General features: G+C 44.2%; 1 protein-coding gene across 33 annotated transcripts in view; it reads left to right on the top strand.

Moving 5' to 3' along the window:
* The window catches only part of TCF4 (transcription factor 4), a 427,786-nt gene that overhangs the window by 370,730 nt on the left and 33,745 nt on the right, over nt 1–23,311 (top strand). For 28 of the 33 annotated variants that reach the window (XR_013232983.1, XM_077346820.1, XM_077346828.1 and 25 more), the window contains 3 exons: nt 2,302–2,380; nt 5,768–5,844; nt 8,546–8,749. Coding sequence is in view for 32 of the 33 variants with exons in the window: in XM_077346820.1 (XP_077202935.1) it covers nt 2,302–2,380; nt 5,768–5,844; nt 8,546–8,749 (360 nt within the window). In the remaining variant the exon portion in view is untranslated. The remainder of the gene's footprint in view (nt 1–2,301; nt 2,381–5,767; nt 5,845–8,545; nt 8,750–23,311) is intronic. The other 5 variants (XM_077346814.1, XM_077346818.1, XM_077346824.1 and 2 more) reach the window with 2 other exon arrangements.

The raw sequence follows: 23,311 nt of genomic DNA, 5'->3' as shown, positions 1-23,311 counted from the left end.
TCCCTTTTGTCGCATGAACTTGAGTCAGAATCCATTTCCAAATATTTTAAGTAGATTTATTCTAACAGGGGGTGGGTGATGGAATACCGTAAGCATTGTCATATGGCAAAAGAAGATCTCTTGGAATACGTTGATGATTTGGTGCAAATTGTTGGTTTGGGGCCATGCCCATCAATTTTCCATTCTCCCGACTCTTTCCAAAATGGAATCTTGCGTAGCATTACTCCATAGCGGAATTAGTTCTGCGGAGTTTCTGGATACTGCTTCTCTTCTTCCATTTGGAACACAGGTTAGAGTCTTAAATGTTAGCATCCCTGGGAAATGAGGGCACATCTGCAGTACAAGGATAAACCCATCTCAAACTGGTTTCTGCACCCTTTCTTCCTCCAAGAGACGTTGGGCATTTGAGAATGCGGTGGACATTCTCCTAGAGCAGGGGTAGTCAACCTGTGGTCCTCCAAATGTCCATGGACTGTAATTCCCATGAGAATTCATGGGAATTGTAGTCCATGGACATCTGGAGGACCACAGGTTGACTACCTCTGTCATAGAGAACCCGCCCTTCTTCCACAAAACTGTGATTCCAAGGTTTCTTGGAAGAAGTCATGCTGGTTTTTTTTAGAGCAGGCCTGCCCTCCGAGTTGGAGCTGTCACACTTGGGTTTATCACAGAGACTGGATGGGCTGTGTCCAGAACTTCCGAAAACGAATCCCTGTCCTCAAATCCAAGACAGCGTGTGATTTTGAAATCACAACATCCCAGAGAAAAAGAGTAATCAAGACAGGGTACGGTTTTCAGTTCTGTGTTTTTCTTCTTATCCTCAAGGGCTCTTTGGACATTGCCCTGGTTTTGTGGAATCTGCTTTTCGGCAAGCATCGTCTCCATGGCGGGGATAATAGCTTAACAGACTCAACCATGTGGTTGAGGGCACCTTATAGGAAGCTTTTCCTATGGAATTGGCATCCCATGCAGTCTCAGGGTGCCGAGTCCACTTGAGCAATCAGAATAATTAGTTTTCACCGGCATGGTCGGGTCATTTAACCATTACCCCGTCTACATCAGAGCTGCTTGTGGGAAAGAAGGTGCCACACTTCTTGGGCAACAAAGTTACCCCATTGTCTCCTTCAGGGGTGGCCAAACTGTGGCTCTCTGGATAACAGACTACAATTCCCATGAGCCCCTGCCAATTTCCCATGCCGTAAGGGGCTTATGGGAACTCTAGTCCATGAACATCTGGAAAGCCATAGCTTGGCCACTCCCAGTCTATTTCTTTGCAATGGTTAGTATTTAAAAGTCAGTGTGTATGCCGGTTTGCCATGCAGCTGTTACCGGTTTCTTGTCCCAAGCCCGGTCCTTTTATTTATCTATTCTCTTTCCCTTACCATGGGTAACAATGTATTGTTTGAAATACCGTGGCACATTTGGATGTATGCTGACTTTTTAAAGAAGAACCACTGTAAATTTATTTTCTGGGCAGACTGGGTCCCACTGAGTTCTCATGAGAATTGGCATTCTTCATGTCTGACTAATAAATATGATAGGACAAAAATTAGCTCAATTCCCATACAGTGTGTACGATACAAAATCTACTTTTAAGTGGCCCCGAGGCTTTGATGAACAGGGGAGATGATCAGGCAGTAAATTAATTTAATAGCCTGTGTGGGATTCAAAGGAACGGCTCTTACAGTCAGCACAAGCAGTCGCTTATGGGAGTTCCCAGCATGCTTCCCATTATTTGATAATTGTTTGATGTGATAAGAGTTCAGTGATCTGTGATGTTAAACATGCGTTAAACTGATAACGGCAGCTTCACCTGACGAGGATACCGAATGGTACGGATTCGACCTATGCCGGCAGAACTTGTGCTCAGAAACCATATCGTGCCAGATCTCATGTTACCTAATCCCCCTTTGGCCTAAAGTTCTTAACTCTGTTGGATTTACAAAAAGGACGGAACATGGAATGGAACCATTCTTTAAAATCTCTCCCTGCCCATGTTGACATGGAAAGCGCCACGTGAAATTCATTCCCACGACAACACGATGTGTTAGCATGATTAAGACTGTGATCAAAATAAGGGAGGGGGAAAGATGCCCGTTCTCCATGTCCCATCATGACTGCTATCCATCGCTTCAGAATGAGCTTGTCGTGCTGTTTGGGCTAATTATAACTTGTGTTCTGACGTAATATTTGTGAGGGAACAAGAGATTTTTCGTCTCCCCCAAATGAACAGATGTGCCAGAGCTCTGTCTACGTCTGTACGTGAATGGCTTTAGATTAATTGTTTATCATCTTTTAAAGATCTACTCTCCAGACCACACCAACAACAGCTTTTCATCAAATCCTTCAACTCCCGTTGGTTCTCCCCCTTCTCTCTCAGGTATTGTGGTTAAAATTCTATTTTACTGAACATTTCAACATTACAAAAAGTAGGAGAGGCTTAAATATACTCCTACTGTACAGGGTAGCCCACCAGAAACAGTATCAGCCCACCAGAAATAAATAAAGGCTGGATTTTGTTATCATTTAGATCAATAGAAATGCATTTGAAGCCATTTTGTCCTTGTTTCATGAATCCTCGTTTTATTAGCTATCTTCGTTATGCTAGACAAGGGTAGTCAAACTGCGGCCCTCCAGATGTCCGTGGACTACAATTCCCAGGAGCCCCTGCCAGCAAATGCTGGCAGGGGCTCCTGGGAATTGTAGTCCACGGACATCTGGAGGGCCGCAGTTTGACTACCCCTGTGCTAGCAATTGCCCCTTTTGCATCAGCTATTGCAAGAAAATTGAGGAGAGTCTTAACTTGCTCAGGTGCATTGGTCCTAATGATTTTAACAGGGCAAACATTTATTTATATTTATTACATTGCTTCTGTTTTAGGTGAACCGCCCCTGAGCCTTCATGGGTGGTGGCATATATAAATAAATAAATTTATATATCACCCTCCTTGAAGGCTCAGGGCGGTTCACCTGAAACAGAAACAATACAGATAACTCAGTTTAATACAGTGATAACAGCAAGCAATAGTAGAACAATAGAATAATATGGAGAACATTAACGCATACTTATAGCCCAGTGGGTTGGGCGGAACTGCAGTGGGGGCTATATGAAGGAGGCTCAGGGGGAGGGCCCGTGGGAAGTGGTGGTTCAGGTTGACCTCAACCAAATGCCTGGCAGCTTCTTTTGCAGGCCCTGCGTAGCTGTTCAAGTTCCATTAGAGCCCTGATCTTCTCTGGGAGTTTGTTCTACCAGTTGAGGGCCAGGATGGAGAAAGCTCTGGCCTTACCATTCTCACATGGAGTTTTTAATTCATTTATTCATTTATTAGATTTCTATACTGCACCCCTGAAATTGGCTCAGGGCAGTGTTCATCAGCTATAAAATACATAAATAAACATTCTGGTTAAACTTTATCATTTAAATGTTAAACATTGTTAAGATAATTTAAAACCATGTCTAATAGCAGAGATTTCTTCCTCTGGGATTTTTGATAGGGGGTCTTTCCAATTCTTGTGCCATCTACCAGAAGCATTCTAAGACAGAAAAAGAGAGGAAGAAAATACCAAACCTCCTGAGTCAAATGTGAATTCTTTCACGGTCTTATCAGTTTGTTCATCACCCACTTTTTCTTCTAGTTAGTCTGTTCTAAATGGTTTATCAGCCAGGCAACATATATCCTGGCTTGAGGAAGCAAACTTATTCTATAATATGCTTACTCCAGATTACCCGTTGCTTCTAAGAGTAGCACGAACTTGACGGTTAAGAGCACTGATGATGACGAAACCCAACAATTACCTAAGAATTTGGACCATTCCATCCATTGACATGTCTTACCTGGTTCCAGGTGTAATAATATAGGAAAGAGAAAGAGACTTTTTCAAAGAAGTGCAAACCAGTCAAGTTATAAAGTTTTCACAAGGTTTACCGTTCCCCCCACAAAATCCTATTGTTTTGCAAGGAAGATATAACTGTAGCAGATCACGCTCAGATGATATTGGGAGTGCTTGTTCTTCTCCCAGACTGTAACGGTTGAAAATGTTCTGTAAACATGACCCAGCAAGAGTTACTGAGACTGACCAGTGAGTCATAACTTTCTCTACATTGCCTTCCCAATGCAAAATCGCCACCAATACTCTTTGCAGTTCTGTCTAATTTTGCCCCTCTAAGGAATTTGGGGCAGGATGTATGCCTCTCCTGTCCCTCTTTTTGTCCCCACCTCTACCTGACAAGCTTGCTGAAACTGAAAGAGAGTAGATGACCCAAGGTCACCAATTTAATCTAACATGGCTTTGGTTTTTACCTATATTCTAAAGGTTCTTCTCAACAATTTTATAGGCCTACAAGGGGGTGGTGGTGACATTGTGAATATCCAGATTACTAATACTCATAGGCACCACCCACGAAGGGGAATTTCCAAAACAACATTGGATCCCTGTGTAGTCATTGTGACTTGATTAGAAAATGGATACATTATACCCTTAACTCGCTTGTATTTCAAGGCTTTTTTAAAGGCTTAGTTTCACTCAGATAAAAAGAAATCCCTTTTTAATCTTCGCTTTTCTGTATGTACTACTGTATTTTGGAGCCAATGACCTCAAACTACGAAAATGTGAATTGGCACAGTCCACCAGGAAACTTGTCTCCCATTAGTCTGTTACAATGAATAAGATTTTTTTTTAAGCAAGATATCTTGTGTGCTATTAAGCTAGTAATACTTGATTAAAATTAGTCTAACTTGTACGTTCAGTGATTTAGTGGCACAGGCCAGATGTAACACCGAACTGTGGTTTGCTGTTTATGCGAACAATCACTCACATGGTCCCCTCCCCTCCCACTCTTGCATTTGGCAAGACAATGACCGTTTATGCCCTGGAGGTTTCATGCCGGGCTGCAGGCTGGAGTTTTAGTCATGGCAGGTTGCCCCACCTCTTCCTGCACCCACATGGGGGAGCATTTGGAGTGGTGCACCCCAGCCGCCCTCTGTTTGTGCTCCTGCATAGGAGCTGGGGCACTGAAGTTCTCAGTGCGTAAATGGTCAATGTGTCGCTTCCACTTTTTGCAACAAACCGTCGTCTGCTTTTGTCTCCGACCATAAATTGCTGTCAGCAGGGAAAGCACCAACCGCAGTTTGCTGCTCAAGTGGAAGTGACTACATTAACTTTGCCATGGAAAGAGGGAGGGGGCGCAAGGATTACAACAGCAAGGTTGAAACACCTTCAAGGCTCCATGCCACAGCAAACCAATGTCTACCATTAAACCTGAACCATCAGTGGTATTTTCACTTGAGCACTCATTCTGTCCTCATCTGGCTCGGCTCTTCACGTATTTAGCCATTCCCTTGGTGCTTCCTTTTAAAGTTACGTTTCTTCCATCAGTGATACATCTCTTCCTCATGAAAGTAAGTTTCAGAGGGCAGCCATGTTGAGCTGCAATAATACAGCAGGATTAGAGTCCATAGCATCCTAGAGACCAAGGTGCTACTGGATTCAGATATAGCTTCTCCGGCTTTTATTAGGTACAACCGCCAGAGTAGTGGAGCCTTCAGTGTTTGCAACTAGCCTTGGAGACCCAAGTAGCTGGTTTCAATGGTGCCAATATTAATGTGTATTTGTGTCTGTAAAATAAATGTATACCTGAGAAGTTCGCTGTAACTTTTCCCTACATCTGTCTGGGAAATGGCATGTACACGTCTACAGTGCTCTCCGAAATGTTTGAAAAGGCATTTTTGTTTGCATCGTTCCAGTGGTAACTCCCATTTTACTATTAGCAGGCACAGCTGTTTGGTCTAGAAATGGAGGGCAAGCTTCATCATCTCCCAATTATGAAGGTCCCTTACACTCTTTGGTATGTTTTTGACCGGTGACCTCCTCTATGTCAGTATTTACTTGCTATCTTTTTTTCCCCTTTATCATGCAGGTTTTCTTTTTGTTAGAGGTTACAACGTCCTTAGTTGTTGTTGATATTGTTGTTTTTAACACAACACTTTCTGATCATTTTCAAAATTGGTAATATGGAGACTCACCCATGAGATATTTTTAGCAAAACCTTTGTTCTATACAATAAAATATGACTTAATAGTGACTAGTAATGCATTTAAATTACCGTCAGAAATGGAGAATTGGCTACAAAACACCACATTTGGAAAGCAAATCAGAAGAACATAAAGAACAGGTTAAGATTATTTAGAACATGATGCAATGTGTGTTAGGATGGTGCTGGTTAAGATGGAAATTAAAGAAATTGCGATTATTTTTTATTTAAAAGGAAGGATGAAATGAGAAGCTGTCCTGGTCAATTGCTAGGAAACACCTTTTGATTTTCTGGGAGACGTGAAATCATCTCACGAGTGTACTTTTGATTATCCATAAACAATGGGGAAAACAAATGCACCGCAGTAGCACAGAATCACCGAGGGCTACAAGAACGACCACATAGAAGAAGAAGAGAAGAGCTCAAAGCAGCTTACGATTGTCTGTCCTTCTCTCAGCACAGCAGACACCCTGTGAGTGAGGTGAGGCCGAGAGAGCTCTAAGAGAAATGGGACTGGCCGAAGGTCATCCAGCTGGCTGCATGTGGAGGAGTGAGGAACCAAACCGGGTTCTCCAGATTGCCACTACTCTTAACCACAGCACCAAGCTGCTGAATCATGCAAAACTTACTGTCAGCTTCCCTGAGATTTTTTTGTTTTACTCAGGAATAATTACGGACTACAACACCAAGCTGGTGACTGAAGTGATGCCACTATCTTGAAGCAATGTCCGATAATTATTATACTGCTGCAAGCGTAAATAGAATTAGTGGTTATTTACTTCATCTAGCTCAAGATGAATCCTCGCCACCACTTTCTAGCACTTTGTTTTGGATATTTTGGAGAGTTTTTTTTTCTAATGGTCAAGTGATACAATGGAGCTTGGAGGGAAGAAACCTGGCGATTAATAGCTCCGGTTTTTATTGATCTGCACATGCCCAGCAAGCCTTAAAAAGTTGCCGTAAGCCCTAAAAATGTGGCATTTGGGCATGTGTTGCTGACTAACACATCAGTCTCACCACGAGGTGATTGCCAGACGTGCCCTAATAAGGGAAATGGGATGTAAATATTAGATCTCAGGAATTTTTATTAGCTTTTTAATGTTAGTGACTGGATTCTGGGCATGGTCTCTGCTTTGCAGAGGCAATGGGAGAACTAAGGACATCCAAAGCTTTTTTTTCCATGTCAGATCTCATGAAAGATTTAAGCGGGTCAGAGAACCAAAGAAGAATGGACTGAACTAGTACCTACGGGTGCTTTGAACTGATTTTCTCGAACAAATCGTCCACCAAATTATTCTGCATGATAAAATACTTTTGCAACTTAGGAGAGTTCGAAAAGATGAAGAAGTCAAAAACAATGGACGTTTCTAAGCTCCCGGACATGCGTACGATTGTTTGCATTAGATTTTGCACTCCCAGCAAACTGTTTGAAGTGAATATATGAATAACCAACCTGTTCCCTCGAACTGCCATAAAGATTATCGGATTCAGTTTGGATGCGTTCTTGTGGGACCGTAGAAGGACAGATAGCGGACACCAGTTAGGCCGAGTAAGCATTTTTTTTTGGTCAGAGTTTATTTTCCATCTCCCTACCCGTTTTTTATTCCTTTTTGATGTGCGGTAGCTCAGCGAAGGCAGACACGACATTTCTTCACAACCGATCCCACTGTCCTCCCTCACTTCAAACGGTGGGAAAAATCCAGCAGCAACGGGGAAGATTATTTGAGAATGCGTTTGTTCTGCAGACAAGGCCGAATTGCACAATTTATCACGAGGGGGTGTGTGTTTTCCATGTAATGCTAGCTGGGTGACTCTTAAGGTTTGTTTATGCGAAGTAAACCTGTTTTACTTGAGTTTAATTCTCTGGAAGCAGTTTGGGTACATGTTCTGCAGGAAGCAAGGCGGTAACAGTAGAATGGAGTAGGGGGTCTAAGATACACTTTCTCATTCTTTTCCTATGATTAAGCGGAAATCACGGGCCTCAACATAGCTTGCTAACAGCCGCTGTCCATGACAGGCTGCTGCTTCCCCTTGCGTAGGGTCATCTCGAGTGTAAAAGAGTTCTAGACTTCCTATGAATTTTTGGGAAATGCATAGGAAATCCGGTATTTCTAAGTAATACAAAACGCTTGCAAAATCAAAGAGCTGTACTGCCGTGGCTACATTCATGAGGAGTCAATGGACCTGTTTTGCCCACGAAAATGAAGCTGTCTATTTATGAAGAGAACTTAACTTGGGTCCCTCAGAGGGAACATTGTCATGGTCTTCTGCAGGGTGAAAACAAAACCATTTGAACTGTGTTCAAAATGTCAGTGCAAATTAGGACGCACTTCACCCGTGCTCTGCAGCACCGCCACCCACTTGCCCTCCTCACTTCAAGTTAGCAGTAAGAGGACCCCCCACACCCCCCCCCAAAAAAAAGTGCAATGCTTAATCTCTCTGCATTTTGTCTCAGACGTCCGTGGCTTTCGCGTTTGCTGATGCTTCTCTTGATTTGTTTTTCATAAACAAACAGCAAAGCCGGATTGAAGACCGCTTGGAAAGGCTGGATGACGCTATTCATGTTCTCCGGAACCACGCAGTGGGCCCTTCTACTGCCATGCCCGGTAGTCATAGCGACATGCATGGCTTAATAGGGCCTTCTCATAATGGAGCCATGGGAGGTCTTGGATCCGGATATGGGACAGGTCTTCTTTCAGCCAATAGGCACTCGCTAATGGTAAGCTATCAGGATTAAACACTTCTCTCTTTTTTTAAAAAAAAAAAGTAACAAGAGTAAACTAATTAAAATTTGTGAACTGTTTGTCCCCCCCACCCCACCCTAGCTTTTTAACTGGGGCACATTTATTCAAGCTATTATACTTAATTTATGCTAGATGTAGGCTTATACCACTCATAAAGTAAGTTGCTTTTATAACATACTCCTTTTCTACAGAAAAAAAACACATAATTAGCTCTCTGAGTTTTATGTTGGCGTATATCGCTTTTATGTTGTATATATATATCCGCGACTGGAGAACCTACATTCTTGGAGCAGTTTCTATTTATGCTTTTTATGTATGGCAGGCAAAAGGAGGCTGTATTCATGAATCAATGTTCATTAGAAGTGAACCGCCCAGAGTAGGGAAGGGCGGTATAAGAATCCAATCCAAATAAATAAAAGTCTGTTGTCGTCATGAGCCCTTTGGCTGACAAATGGCTAGGGCAACATTCAGAAGGCAGGGGCTTCTGTCTGCTATGGGGTGTGCATTTCGTAGGGGGCAGAACTCTACATTTAATTCTTGAAAAGCACTTAAGAGGTGAGATTTAGGGCTATGTCCACTTAAATATATGTTTAAATTCTGTACCTCCGTCAGGTCTGCTAGTTTCCTACTGGGGCAGGGGGATTCTCTGCCCCGGCTCCTGTTTCATACCTCTGCATCAGTGGCAGGCAGGGGAAAAAGAATAGGAAGAGAAAACAGCCAGGGCTGACAGTGTGATGTCACTGCAAGGAAGACCTAGGAAGAATGTCAGTCTTCTCTAGGAATTGCCAGAAATGCCCTGGTTTTGCTGTAGAGTTTTTGCTGATTCCTAGAGAGGTGCAACATCACTTCAGGGTTTTTCCCATGTTTATTATTATTTTTTCGATTTATTCAACGTTTCCCTCCCCCTATATTCCCACCAGTGCCTAACAACCTTAATCTGATTTGGGATGGACATTAAGACAGTGTTGCATCTCAAATTTTCACGCAACATTAACATTTCTAGATTTGTTTATCGAATATTGTTTAGATCCAAGTAGCATGCCTTTTGTTATGGCTCAAAACAGAGCAGGTGATCTTAAATTGAGCAGTCTTAAAACAGAATCACTCGCTGATGTATGAAACAGCGTCCATTTTAGTCAGGGGTAGTCAAACTGCGGCCCTCCAGATGTCCATGGACTACAGTTCCCAGGAGCCCCCTGCCAGCATTCGCTGGCAGGGGGCTCCTGGGAATTGTAGTCCATGGACATCTGGAGGGCCTCAGTTTGACTACCCCTGATTTTAGTTCAGGTGACTAGATTTTTCTTTTGTGATTGCAAGCCTCTTTGATAATCAGGGCTTCACACCTTTCAGAAGGGAACATCCTCAGAAAGTGTCATCATTCCCCTTCCCCAATTAAGGGGCACTGCGGTTTGTTTTGCTCTTTTAGATTATTTTCAAAAGAATAGCAATAATTTGACTATGTAGTCAAACCTCTTACTTTACTACTCTACTTTGTAGAGTAGGCCAGCATTCATATTTGTATGCTGCAGTCTGGAGATATTAGAAAGATTGTGGACTGTTCCCCTGGACTCAGCGCTGATTTGAACAAGGGGCTTCCAGTTAATATTTCAGATTCTACTCACAATGTCTTAGTGGCTTTGAACATTCTGAATAAGCAGGACAAAGGAATTGCTGGAATATATTTGTCAAAGAAGCAACCTCTTCTGGGTATAAAACCTGCTGCTTTCTGGTGCAAATTTAGATGCATGGGCCATACACTGGGAAGAGCAAGGAGGTTGAATTTCAAGGGTCATACAGAGGTACTCTGGTCTGAAATCAGTAGACTTAAAAGGTAAAGGTATCCCCTGTGCAAGCACCAGGTCATGTCTGACCCTTGGGGTGACGCCCTAGCGTTTTCATGGCAGACTCAATACGGGGTGATTTGCCAGTGCCTTCCCCAGTCAGTAGACTTACCTTAGAATAAGTTTATGTAAGATTGTACTTCTAAATCTACTGAAGTCAATAGGCTTAGAAGGGTGTAACTGCTTGGGAGAAGACTTTCGTCCTGGTTTCTCCAACCCTTTCCCTAATGTCCTTTCTCACAGATGGCTTTCGGCATCAGAACTCATAGAATCATAGAGTTGGAAGGGGCCATACAGGCCATCTAGTCCAACCCCCTGCTCAACGCAGGATTAGCCCTAAGCATCCTAAAACTCCTGTCAATCCTGTTGCTTTCATTAAAGTTACTCTTTTCTGCATTGTGTTTCCCGCTGGGAAAGTTACTCTTTTCTGCATTGTGTTTGTACTCGGTTTTATTTGAGACCATCAGGGTTGAATGTGTGGGAGCTCTTTTAAGGGTTAGTAAGGATGTCATGTGATCATAATCAACGAATTCCAAATATAACAAGATGATGCAACATATTTTGTAGTTCTCCCTGATGGAGAACGGATGTTCTACAAACAAGGCATCATGCTTCCTGGTATTTTCACCATCCTGAAACTACCCTGACCTTCCTGTTTAGGCTGTTTTCTTAATTTAACCTGATATTGTAATATGAGAGACATTATTTTCTGATAGTTCCAGGGGAAAAGGCTCTGCATCAGCCTTTCTTAACTTTATTTTACCCTTGAAAAACCCCTGAAATATTTTTTCAGGCTCTGAGAAACCCCAGAAGTGGCACAATCATGCAGAATGTGGTTGAGAGGCATAGCTGTGTACATGCCCACCCGGGAACCCTCCCTCCCCCCCTTCCAAGCCCATCATTGGCTATTTTGGGTGGGTGGGGCAGGTCAACATATCCTATTTGCGTGCAGACTCTATCGTCACCTCTGTACAGATTCACTGGCCTCGTTTCTTGCAGAATGTCCCTGAGGTCTGAAGAAACAGCTAATACTGTCAGACGCAAATAAAAGACCTAACAATAATTATTGCTAAATTTGCTTGGATAGCTATAAAAATAAGGCAGAGCTGGACCAACCCTACACCATAATACTTTTATACTGGATCCATATACAATTGTTCTTATTTTGTAGTTTTTATCCATTCATAATTGATTTTATATCTGTACTTTTATGTTTTCCATTGGTTGGTTGGTCTATGACTGTAAATAAAATTGATTGATTGATTGACCATCTATGGTCATATAGATGGTCATTGTTGTTGTTAGGTGGAAGTCATGTCTGACCCATGGCTACTCCACGGACAATGATCCTCCAGGCCTTCCTGTCCTCTACCATTCCCCGGAGTCCATTTAAGCTTGCACCAACTACTTCAGTGACTCCATCCAGCCACCTCATTCTCTGTCGTCCTCTTCTTCTTTTGCCCTCAATCACTCCCACCATAGAATCATAGAGTTGGAAGGGGCCTCATGGGTCATCTAGTCCAACCTCCTGCACTATGCAGGACATTCACATCCCAATTGCTCATCTACTGTAACCATTAGGCTCTTCTCCAGGAAGTCCTTCCTTCTCATGATATATGGTCATATCACCCGATAAATGTTTAACAAATTTTAAAAATATGGTTTAAACGAATTAACTCCCACCCATTTGGATAACCCTTCCAGGGCCGTCAAGAAAGCCTGGCTGAGAAAGCCTGCCCTAGATGCTCTGAATCTGTCGGGATGCGCCTCTCAATTTGTTCAGCATACGTATTGTCCGGCCTGTAAAAATCCGCATCTCCGAAATAGCGTAAAAGGTCCTTTGGGGCGGTTGACATTCTTCCCTGCTTTTAACCCCGTATTTAGTCCCAGAGAATTTGCATGCGTTCCATTCCATTCGCCATATGTGCTGAGAGAGTTCAGGACGAGCGTTGCCAGAATGGGAAGACAGCCCAGAAGATCCTGCAGTGGGGACCAATTTGATCTATCGCTCAGGCCAGAAATCCATGTCCAGAGGATACATACCGAAAAGGAGGGGGGGGGGATACAGCGTGGGGTCACTGAGTAGCTTCTCGGCATTTAGCATCGTTAGGGGCTGAAGCTGGAAGACATTAGGACAAAGCCTTTCTGTAAGGAATTACCATGGGTGAACTGCACAGCCGTAGACTTCATCTAGCTTTGCTTATTTCTGAATGAAATGCGTCCCCCTGTAAAAATACGAGGAAACCGGGCCAGCTGTCCTAGCCAAAATACCCTTTGCCCAGGTTTAATGGATGCCAAGAAGTGTTGCTGCAAGCCTCCTAATTCGTATCAAGATGAAAGGCAGTGAATTTATGGCACTTACTTCCACTGTGTTTTGCTTGTTATTGCAAGAAGGGCTATTTAAAAGAAAGGACCTTCCACTCCCTCCCCCCTAGAGATCACCTCTTAAAATGAAAGTTAAAAGTCATTTTGTTTTTGAGCAGTGTATTGTTAAGGGCTAGAAGTGAGTCACTGGCATTTATAGGATTTTTTTTTAAAAAAAGAACATGAAATGCTAGCTTGAAAATTAGTTGACCTGGACTCTGAAGGTTAGAAAGATGCTTTCGCCGACTCCCACCTCTCCATTTCTCCGTCTCCAATAAAAGGAGCACAAACCAGGCCCTGTGCCGTTTCTAAACAGCAGTTGCAAAAGGAAATCTATCTTGCCCTCAGGTGATGTAACATGCACCTCTGGGATACGTAGAAATCTGAATATCTGGGTTTGCGCAAAGCGATTCCATGCGCAAACATATACCCTGTCATGTTTAAACAATACTGCTTTTAATGAAGAAATCTGGCTCTATTAAAAGCCAGATCTGTGACTTGCAACTATTTCTGTAGATCTGCTCTCAATCAAAGGAGAGAAGGTCCCCCCCCCTCCCCCTTCCTTTGGTAGTTTTCTGCGCTCTGCATATGTTAAACTGATGCAACATGGACCCAGGGCATTACTTCAGAGAGAGTCGCTCCATAAATATGTACTTCCCTCTTATATGCCAGATGTAGCAGAGGAATGACTTGGAAAGGGGGGAGGGGAGGTTCCCGAAATATCAGTGCGCACACAGGACTGGATGGAAATATCTGACCCCTGGATGTGACTTTTTCTGAAACAACAACAACAACAAAAAAGCTTTCCCCCTCTGCTTTCTAGAAGTGTGTTTGCTTTGATTGCCAAATGTTGCTTATGCACCATATAAAGCATGAGACTTTGTTGGTTTTGCCATTGATCTCATGCGCCTATTTGTTTATATGAAGGATATAAAATAATAAATGAACCTGAGGCACAAAGTTTAAGGCCCTGACATGCAATTTTGGGAAATGTGGCCAAAAAAGGAAGGGGGGGGAATTCTCCCACCAGAAAAAGACAACTGAAGGTGATTTCTCATTCATTCACGGTTCTCGCCCTGTGCGGGGTTAGGGTAACCCTCCATCCGAAACGCCGAGAAACTATCAGGTCCTCCATATTTTCTTTTTTGGAAAACTGGTCTGAATTTTGAAGTAAAAACACAAGAACAAAGGAAATAGTTTTTGCGTAGAGTCAGTCTTTAAGTTTGCCTTTGACCATTTGATACATTCCACACTGAAAAGGAAGTTGAAGGGGGAAATTTTTTTTTTCCAGGGGGAAAAAAAAAATCAAGGAGGACACTGGTAATGTTTTCCACATTTGAATTTTAATACATGAAACAGGCTATAAAACTTCAGCCAGCTGCAGTAAATAAAGTAGCGGCAGGAGGCACGGTCCGGAAACGTGCTCAGAATGGGCCGATGGGAGCCAACTTGCCCATTGCACACCTTTTGTTAGTGAAATTGGTACCCTTCTTTTACGAATGCGCAAAGCAATTAGAGATTCTGTCCAGAGAGTTAGTTTTCAGAAGACTTTTCCTATCAAATAACTGCCACAGGCCCACTTACAAATATCACTGTCCAGTAGCAAGAAAGATAACAAATTAACGGTGAGAGTTCAGTAGCACCTTAAAGACTAACAAAATGTGTGACTTTCGTAAGTCACTGTTCACTTCTTCAGAGATCTCAAAAGCTCACTTCCTGCCACAAGTTTGGTAAGAAGAAGAGGAAGAAGAAGAAGAAGAGTTGGTTCTTATATGCCGCTTTTCCCTACCCGAAGGTGGCTCAAAGCGGCTTACAGTCGCCTTCCCTTTCCTCTCCCCACAACAGACACCCTGTGAGGTGGGTGAGGCTGAGAGAGCCCTGATATCACTGCCCGGTCAGAACAGTTTTATCAGTGCCATGGCGAGCCCAAGGTCACCCAGCTGGTTGCACGTGGGGGAGTGCAGAATTAAACCCGGTTTGCCAGATTAGAAGTCCGCACACCTAACCACTACACCAAACTGGCTCTCTTTAGTCTTTAAGGTGCTCCTGGATTCTTGCTCTTTTGTACCTGCTGCAGACAGACCAACCCAGCTCCCAACTGGGTGATGGCCACGCCCTGTTCCTCTCAAAAACTCTTTTCTTCCATGAAATCTTTGGGTGACAGTGCCCACTCTCACCTTTCTTGGTGCCCACCGAGAATCAGAGTTGGAACGGACTTTGTGGGTCATCTAGTCGAACCCCCCGCAGAATGCCCTTCCTTGCCACAATTGGGACAACTGGCTGACTCCCATATTTTCTTTTCTGCCCGAGGGATGAGATGGATAGAGGGGGCGCATTGAGCTTGGGAAGTGGGTGGGGGTGGGCTGAGATTAAATGCCACTGAGATGCAGATGCAGAAGCCTTTATTGGCATAATTAAAATGCCACCGAGGTTTGCTTAAAGCGGCGGGATTTTTATGGATTTTTATTTTTGGCTACCTGCCCACCCACAGTGACCCCAATTCCATGCCCAGATTATTTCCCCCCAACCCCCCCCCCCACACACACACACAGAATCCCTGGTCAGTCTGGCCTGGAAGAAATTTGCCTCTTTTAGAAAGTAGTAGAGAGCAGGTGGGGGGGTTTCCCTGCATCAGATTGGCTGTCAGAGTTGTGATAGGCTTTGCAGATTTTTTTAAAATGTTGCTTTGGCAGCAGCTGCTACCAGCATACACCATGGCAGCAGTTTTGTAACTGCTCCCGCCCAGTTGTCAAAATTCCAGTAATGCCCGCATGCTCAAAAAAAAGGCTCCATGAGGACTAGCCTGTTAAGCAGTAACCCGAGTTAAGACGAGGCTTAAGGATATGTAACTGTGTTTTCTCTCAGTCATCCCCTACTAGCCCATTCCCCTTCCCTTCCTCTGTTTTCCTGCACTGTCTGGAACTTTTAATTGAGATGTCTTTGGAGCAGGGCTCTGTAGTTGGCTTTTGTTTGTTGCTTAACGGAGTCCTGTGAAGGGCCGTTTGCACCAACGGCGCATAACGATATTGTTTTTAATAATAATAAATGCTGCGGTGTTCTGCCTGACTCTTCTTGAAAATCCTTGGGCCTTAGCGGCAGACTCACTCCTGGGATTTCAAGGCGCTTATTAGATGATGGCTTATTCTTATTTTAACACACCTTTTAATTCATATTTACCTCCCTTGCCACTCCAAGAACCACATGAGTAATTGCCAGCCGCAGCCATTCGTATTCATGCAACGGTCTTTGATCTGATGAGAGGTTTATCCAAAAGAAAACAGCACATTGGGTCCTAGAAACAGAGGGTTCTTTTCACTTCTTGCTTTATAGCGGCAGCATTTCCAAGAATGCATGTTCTCTCTTCCCCTCTGCGCTGAATATGTTTATTTACTGCATTTGTAGTCCAGTTTCTGAGACTCTAGGCCAGGGGTAGTCAAACGGCGGCCCTCCAGATGTCCATGGACTACAATTCCCATGAGCCCCTTCCAGCGAATGCTGGCAGGGGCTCATGGGTATTGTAGTCCGTGGACATCTGGAGGGCCACTGTTTGACTACCCCTGCTCTAGGCAGATTGGGTGGGTGGAGTCTTGTCCAGTCCCAGCCAACTGAGGGACTGCCTAACTCCCTATGCAACTGTTAATAGGTTGGAGGTCCCCAGTCTATGGGATGTTCGCCCGGCCTCAAACAGGGCCCTTTCATCCTTGGCCCCCAGTTGGTGGAATGAGCTCCCAGGGATCTGATGGATCTGTCAAAGTTCCACAGGGCTTGCAAGCAGAGTACAAGCAGAGTACAATTACCACTGCGAGCCAACAGGTCTGGGAGTCCTGGGTTGGACTAGATGGCCTGTATGGCCCCTTCCAACTCTATGATTCTGTGATTCTGAGTGGTGGCTAAGAAATGGAATGAACGAACTAACTGACTTAGTAACAAATGTATGGCTTCTCCATAGGGTTTTCTAGGTAAGTAATTGAACAGAGGTGGCTTGCTATTGCCTTCTGTAGTCGTCTATGGTGGTCTCCCGCCAAGTAAGAACCCTTGTGAGATCTGATAAGGTTGGGTAATACAAGGTTGGGCATTCCACATTCCCCAAGGCAGTTTATAAAGTATAAAAATCATTTCAAATAGACAATCCAACAGGACTGTTTGTTTGTTTGTTTGTTTGTTTGTTTCATCTGGTATACCCCCATGGATGGTCACTGGCCCTCATCGTGGTTAAGAGCAGCAGACTAATCTGGAAAATTAGGTTGGATTCCCCACTCTTCCGCATGCAGCCAGCTGGGTTACCTTGGGCCAGTGACACTTCTCCCAGAGCGCTCTCGGCCTCACCTACCTCACAGGGTGTTTATTGTGGTGAGATGAAGGATAGGCAGTTGTAGACCGCTTTGAGACTCCTTCGGGTAGTGAAAAGCAAGGTATAAAAACCAACCCTTATTCTGCATTGCTTAAGTGATTACTTTTTGTTTGTGTTCATTGCCTTGTGAACTCTGATCTGGTAGAGCTCTTCCACCAGAGCTCTTCCATACTAAAAATGTCTTAGATAAATAATGTGGAAATTTAGTTGCAGAGATAAGAATAGGCTACAGTCTTGTTGCTTACAAAAGGGACCACCGGAGTTGTTCCTTGATACTACAATTCTAAACCCTTTATAAAAATGCCCTCTTCAACATTTCAGTTTTGTATTCTCTGTGAAATGGCAGGTGGGGAGGGGCCTTTGCAGGTCTCCTTAAGGCAGATGGTTTCACAAAGACCGTTTATGCACTGGGAACATCACTGCCTCAGCTCCCGTACAGGAGCACAAATCAGGGGTGGATGAGGTGCACCAGGCCAAATGCTCCCCTGTGTGGGTCCAGGAAGAGGTGGGGTAACCTGCCATGACTAAAACTCCAGCCTACAGCCCAGCATGAAACCTCCAGTGCATAAACGGTCAAAGTGGAAACCGCCATAGATAGTATGCATAAGCTGGCAGTTCCTGGTATTATCCATTTTCAGGATGGCACCTTGAGAAGGTTGTGTGCTGATGAGCAGAGAGGTGGTCCTACATGTATGAGTGCCTAAGACCATGAAATAGGGTCTTGTAAGTGACTGCCTGGAATCTTGGATTGGACCATGCATGGTAGCCTCTGGAATGTCTACAGAATGGATGTGACATGCATGTAGCTCCAAGCATCCGATAATGAAGTAGAGTTGGATACTATGCTCTGCTTTTCTATACCCTAAGGAGTCTCAGAGACCGTTTCCACACTGGAGGCTTTGTGCCAGGCTGCAGGCTAGAGTTTGAGCCAGGGCAGGTTGCCCTGCCTCTTCCTGCTCCCACAAAGGAGAGCATTTGGCCCAGCGCATCTCGTCCGCCCCAGATTTGTGCTCCGGCGTGGGAGCCGAGACAGCGAAGTTCCCAGTGTGGAAATGGCCTCAAAGCGGCTTTTCTTCTCTGCCTCACAACAGGCACAGGTGAGAAAGTCTGAGATAAAGTGACTGGCCCAAGATCACCCAGCAGGCTTCATATTCATTCATTCATTTATTCGTTCATTCATTCATTCAAGATTTTTATGCCGCCTTTCCATATGGCTCTGGGCAGTTTACATAAACCGTTGTAGAATAGTTACATAGAATATTATAACAATATAACAGATAACAATCATAACATAGCATGACAACCAGAACAGTATTATAACAAAACAATAACACGGACAAATCCCTGGGTAGGTTTGATTGTTCAGCCATGGGAGGGGGCGTCTGAGATGGGGGCACCAAAAGATGTTTTGAGTCAATCCGCCTCAAGCAAATGCCTGGTGGAGGGGTAGGGAATCAAACCCACTGCTACAGATTAAAATCCATGTCTTATCCATTGCACTATGTGAGCTATGGTGTTCTTCAAGGGGAGACCACTTAGGGTGTATCATAATAATCTAGAAGGATCTACATGGCCCATGGGCTACAGGTTGTGGACTCTAGGTAGAGGGACATTTTCTAGGCTGAATGAAGCTGAATAATGCATTTTCTGCTTCTACGTTGCCTTTCTTTATACTGGGTCCAGTGTAACCCCTAGGCTCTTAACTGAAGAGACTAGCCGAGAGTTGAGAAACTGTCTTGGTAGAAAATAAAAGCCTTATTGGATCAGATGCAATCTGACTTGTAGAATCATAGAACCATAGAGTTGGACGGGCCTCCTGGGTCATCTAGTCCAGGGGTAGTCAACCTGTGGTCCTCCAGATGTCCATGGACTACAAATTCCATGACCCCCTTCCAGCAAACGCTGGCAGGGGCTCATGGGAATTGTAGCCCATGAACATCTGGAGGACCACAGGTTGACTACCCCTGATCTAGTCCAACCCCCTGCACTATGCAGGACACTCACATCCCTATTGCTCATCCACTGTAACCCGCCACCCCCTTGAGCCTTCACAGAATCAGCCTCTCTTTGCCCAACAGTAGGCAAAGGTGACTTTCCTTAAAATGGGGCTAAAATGTAATATCCTTTTCCTCAAATTGTCTGAGATTCTGAGTTTGAAGGCTTCCTGCACTATCAAAACTGGCCATCTTTAAATTTTTGTCCTTCGCTGTTTTCTAAAGCTGTTTGTGGTAGTTCTGTAGCCAGTGGAAATTCACCACTAGCGACCAGTTGTGTCTTCCAACAGTTAAAGCCTCTCCCAGGAAAGTCATGCCAAGGTACATGAGTTCTTTTTGAGGGGCAGACAGGTCTGATTAATACATGTAGCACGTGTTACGGGCCCTGCACTTCCAGGGCCCCCGCATAATACCTTCCCCCCATAGATCAGTGCCATAGCCTGTCTCCTGCCCCCTTTTCCCACCATGACACCCCTTTCCACTGTGAGGGGCTCCTCTGCCCCCTGTCTGGCTGCTCCTGTTGTAATTGTACTCTGCTTGTTGTTGTTGTTGTTAGGTGCGAAGTCATGTCCAACCCATCGCGACCCCATGGACAATGATCCTCCAGGCCTTCCTGTCCTCTACCATTCCCCGGAGTCCATTTAAGTTTGCACCTACTGCTTCAGTGACTCCATCCAGCCACCTCATTCTCTGTCGTCCCCTTCTTCTTTTGCCCTCGATCGCTCCCAGCATTAGGCTCTTCTCCAGGGAGTCCTTCCTTCTCATGAGCCCCACAAATCCTTAAATTGACTCTGGTTCTTCAGGCCTCACAAATCCTTAAATCACTCCTGGGGTGAGGGGTCCCGGATCTTCTAGGAGCAGCATTTCAGGAGGGCATTTCGGTTTGCAGCTGAAAAGGGGAAGCAAGGAAGTCTTCTGTTAGAAATGCGTTCTGTCAACATGCAGAGTCCAAACCATGGCATCTGTCCTCGGCGGGTCCTGCCATTATGCAGGAGTTGGAAGATGCTTGAGTGGTTATATCAAGTGGCATTTAGGCACAAAAAAAAAAAACTTCTTCCATAATTGTAAAAGAGGTACCTCTCCTTCATATTCATGTTGTCATTATGGCCAATCTATGCTAGATAATGGTTTCTCCCAACAGTTTCCCTGCTCGAGTCACATGACTATTTGTGTGTGTGTGTGTGTGTTTTAAATCCAGGCTGGATCAATGTATGGAATTTTCATCTCTTGAGAAATAAAAGTAGCAATGTGCGAACCATAGCCCTTGAATCAAAACCAAAAGTGCAATACAATTTCAAATGATTTTAAAGCTTTGGGTAGGAGCCAGTGACTCCCTTCTGCTAACCGGGGGTTCCATCCTTCATTAGGGAATTACACCTTTCGGTGATTAAAAACTCCTAATTTAGCAGAATAAGTTGTCATTGGATCCGACTGATGTCTTTGTTCGAATAGAAAAAACAAGCAAAGCTTCTCTTAACTGTCCTAGTTCCTCAGGGCTTGCAAGACAGAGCTCTTCCACCAAGCTTTAGGTAGGGACTAGTGACCCTATAATATCTGCTGCCCATCCCTTTAAAAAACACTCCCATGTCTACACCTTAATCTGGAAGTAGACCTGTTCAAAGGGACAGCACTAGAAATAATAGCTTTAATCAATGTTGCTGTTGGTTATAGATTGTTTTACATGGTTCTAATATGTTGCTAATTATTTTAATTATACTTCTGACTTATTTGATGTTGTATACCAGGGGTAGTCAAACTGCGGCCCTCCAGATGTCCATGGACTACAATTCCCAGAAGCCCCTGCCATCAAATGCTGGCAGGGGCTTCTGGGAATTGTAGTCCATGGACATCTGGAGGGCCGCAGTTTGACTACCCCTGTTGTATACTGCCCTGAGCCAGCCTACCGGCATATAAATTTTATGAATGAATGAATGAATGAATGAATGAATGAATGAATGAATGAATGAATGAATGAATGAATGAATGAATGACGTTCTATCACAAGTTTTTGAAGGTTTCTCCCTCAACAAAAGACAGAGCATCATACTGTAATTAATGTTTTAAAGAGAAGATGCGGGACATAATTTTATATAATTTTGAGACTTACTTACATTAGTTCACATTACTAATTCCGTGTAATTGCACCATCTATTAAATCCGGTGTCGACGTTTAGCACAAAGAAACTTCTGTCCAGCCATTATATAAAACGACACTTAAAAAAAAAAATTATCTTAATACAGTGACTTCATTCCCTTGAAACTAGCTAATTAGGTGCATTGTTAAAATAGTAGTATTCGGTTTCTTGGGTTTTAATTTAGTATTAGCCTGCGTTTGCTGCTTTTCTACACATGGATGGCTCTATTGTGCAGCTGGGTGTGTGAAAGTTATTGGAGAATGGAAGCCTTTGGGTAACATTCCCCCAGCCGAGATGAGAAACAGCTGGCCTTTGTTTAAAAAGCTGCTTTGTAAAACGTCTGAATCTCGAGGTGTAGAGTTGAGGTCACCATTCAACAGGTGCTTGGAAACAAGTGGGGAAGAACCGAGGAGGACGGATGAACCGAACGGCCAGGGCCCCTCGAAAGACGTTTCCCCCCCCCCTCTTCTTTTAGAAGAAGTGTCAAGCCTCCCCAATGTCACTGTTTATTTTCCTCTGCGGGTTTCTCCGACGGGCCATTACTTTCAGCTAAATGCTAATATTCCTAATCCTGTAGCTCTTGGATTGCAAACATCTCTGAATGCAGCCAGTAAGCGAAATGAATAATCATCTCCGTAGGAAGGAAATCATTGTTGACTTTATTTTGCTGGCACCGGCAGCTCGCCGTTCCCCGTGGTAGCTTGCTTCACTGTTCAAGCCCCGCAGTTGTTTCGCAATCCAGTTGTGTTACGTTTCAAATGCAGCGTGCCAGACGAGGCAATTAAGGCAAGCGGGACGGAGTGTTAACAGTGGGCAGGAGCAAACGCCGTAAGTTAAAGGCGGCACCCCGAACGACCAAGCCTTCTCCTCCAACATATTAAAACCGGTCTCAGACTGTACACATCGCCCGTCGCAGAGGCACAGAGGAAACGCACCTCCTCCCTCCGAAGCCCTGGATTATTAACATCTGGTTTGTCCAGTAGGGAATGGGAATTTGCCGTTGTTGTTTTTGCATCTCCAGAAGAAAATGCGTTTGGGAAGTCGGCTCTTCCCGGCGAATTGATGCGTGACGCCAAATAAAACATCCTTTTGCTTGGAGACTGTGGGCTTAAATTTAGCAGAGTTGTGAATCCTTGTGTATACTGGATTATCCAAGGCTCCCCCTCCCACCCCCAGACCCCCCCCCCCAAAAAAAAAGAAATGGAACAGAAAGAGTATAGAGAAATGTATGGAGCTCTGCCACGTATCTTTCCCCTTACACTGTACTCAACGAACATGAAAGATCTTATTTGTTTTTTTCACTGTAGCTGGTTTCTGCCTCTGCTAAGGACGTGGCATGCTTACCCACCCTCCCACCCCACCCTGAAGCCAAACCTCTGCTTTGCCGCTTTGGGGTTATGCTTAAATGGGTTTTTCATGTGACTCCTACTTGCAGAATGCCTGTCCGTAAACCGTTCGGAAAGCTGCTTACCACTCACTGTACTTCTGCGTATTAAAAGGAAAACTGTTAAAACTTTGCTGTTTTCCTTGATTTAATGCTGCTCGCGCTCGCTTCCACCGACCGCCCCCCCCCCTTACTATGAAATCCTTTCTTTGCTTTTGATCTTATTTATAGCTAAGCCACCGGTCATATGGAAACTATTATTGTATAGCATGGAGATGAAAGACTTTCAGGGCAGTTAAATAAGAGTGAATAAATTGGACCAGTAACAGGCACACACAGTGTGAGAACCTGACTTTGTTGAAGCGTCCTTTGCCGTTCTGTTTTTGACGTAGCGCTGGGGGGTTTATAAGGGCTTTTCAGAAAACCGCACTCTGTCTGGCTTGTATGTCTTGACATCTTAGTCTTGTG

Source organism: Paroedura picta, chromosome 7 (assembly GCF_049243985.1).
Source record: "Paroedura picta isolate Pp20150507F chromosome 7, Ppicta_v3.0, whole genome shotgun sequence".
Classification (NCBI taxonomy): Eukaryota; Metazoa; Chordata; class Lepidosauria; order Squamata; family Gekkonidae; genus Paroedura; species Paroedura picta.
Note: the sequence above shows the minus strand (reverse complement) of the source record. Positions and strands in the feature narration are given on the sequence as shown.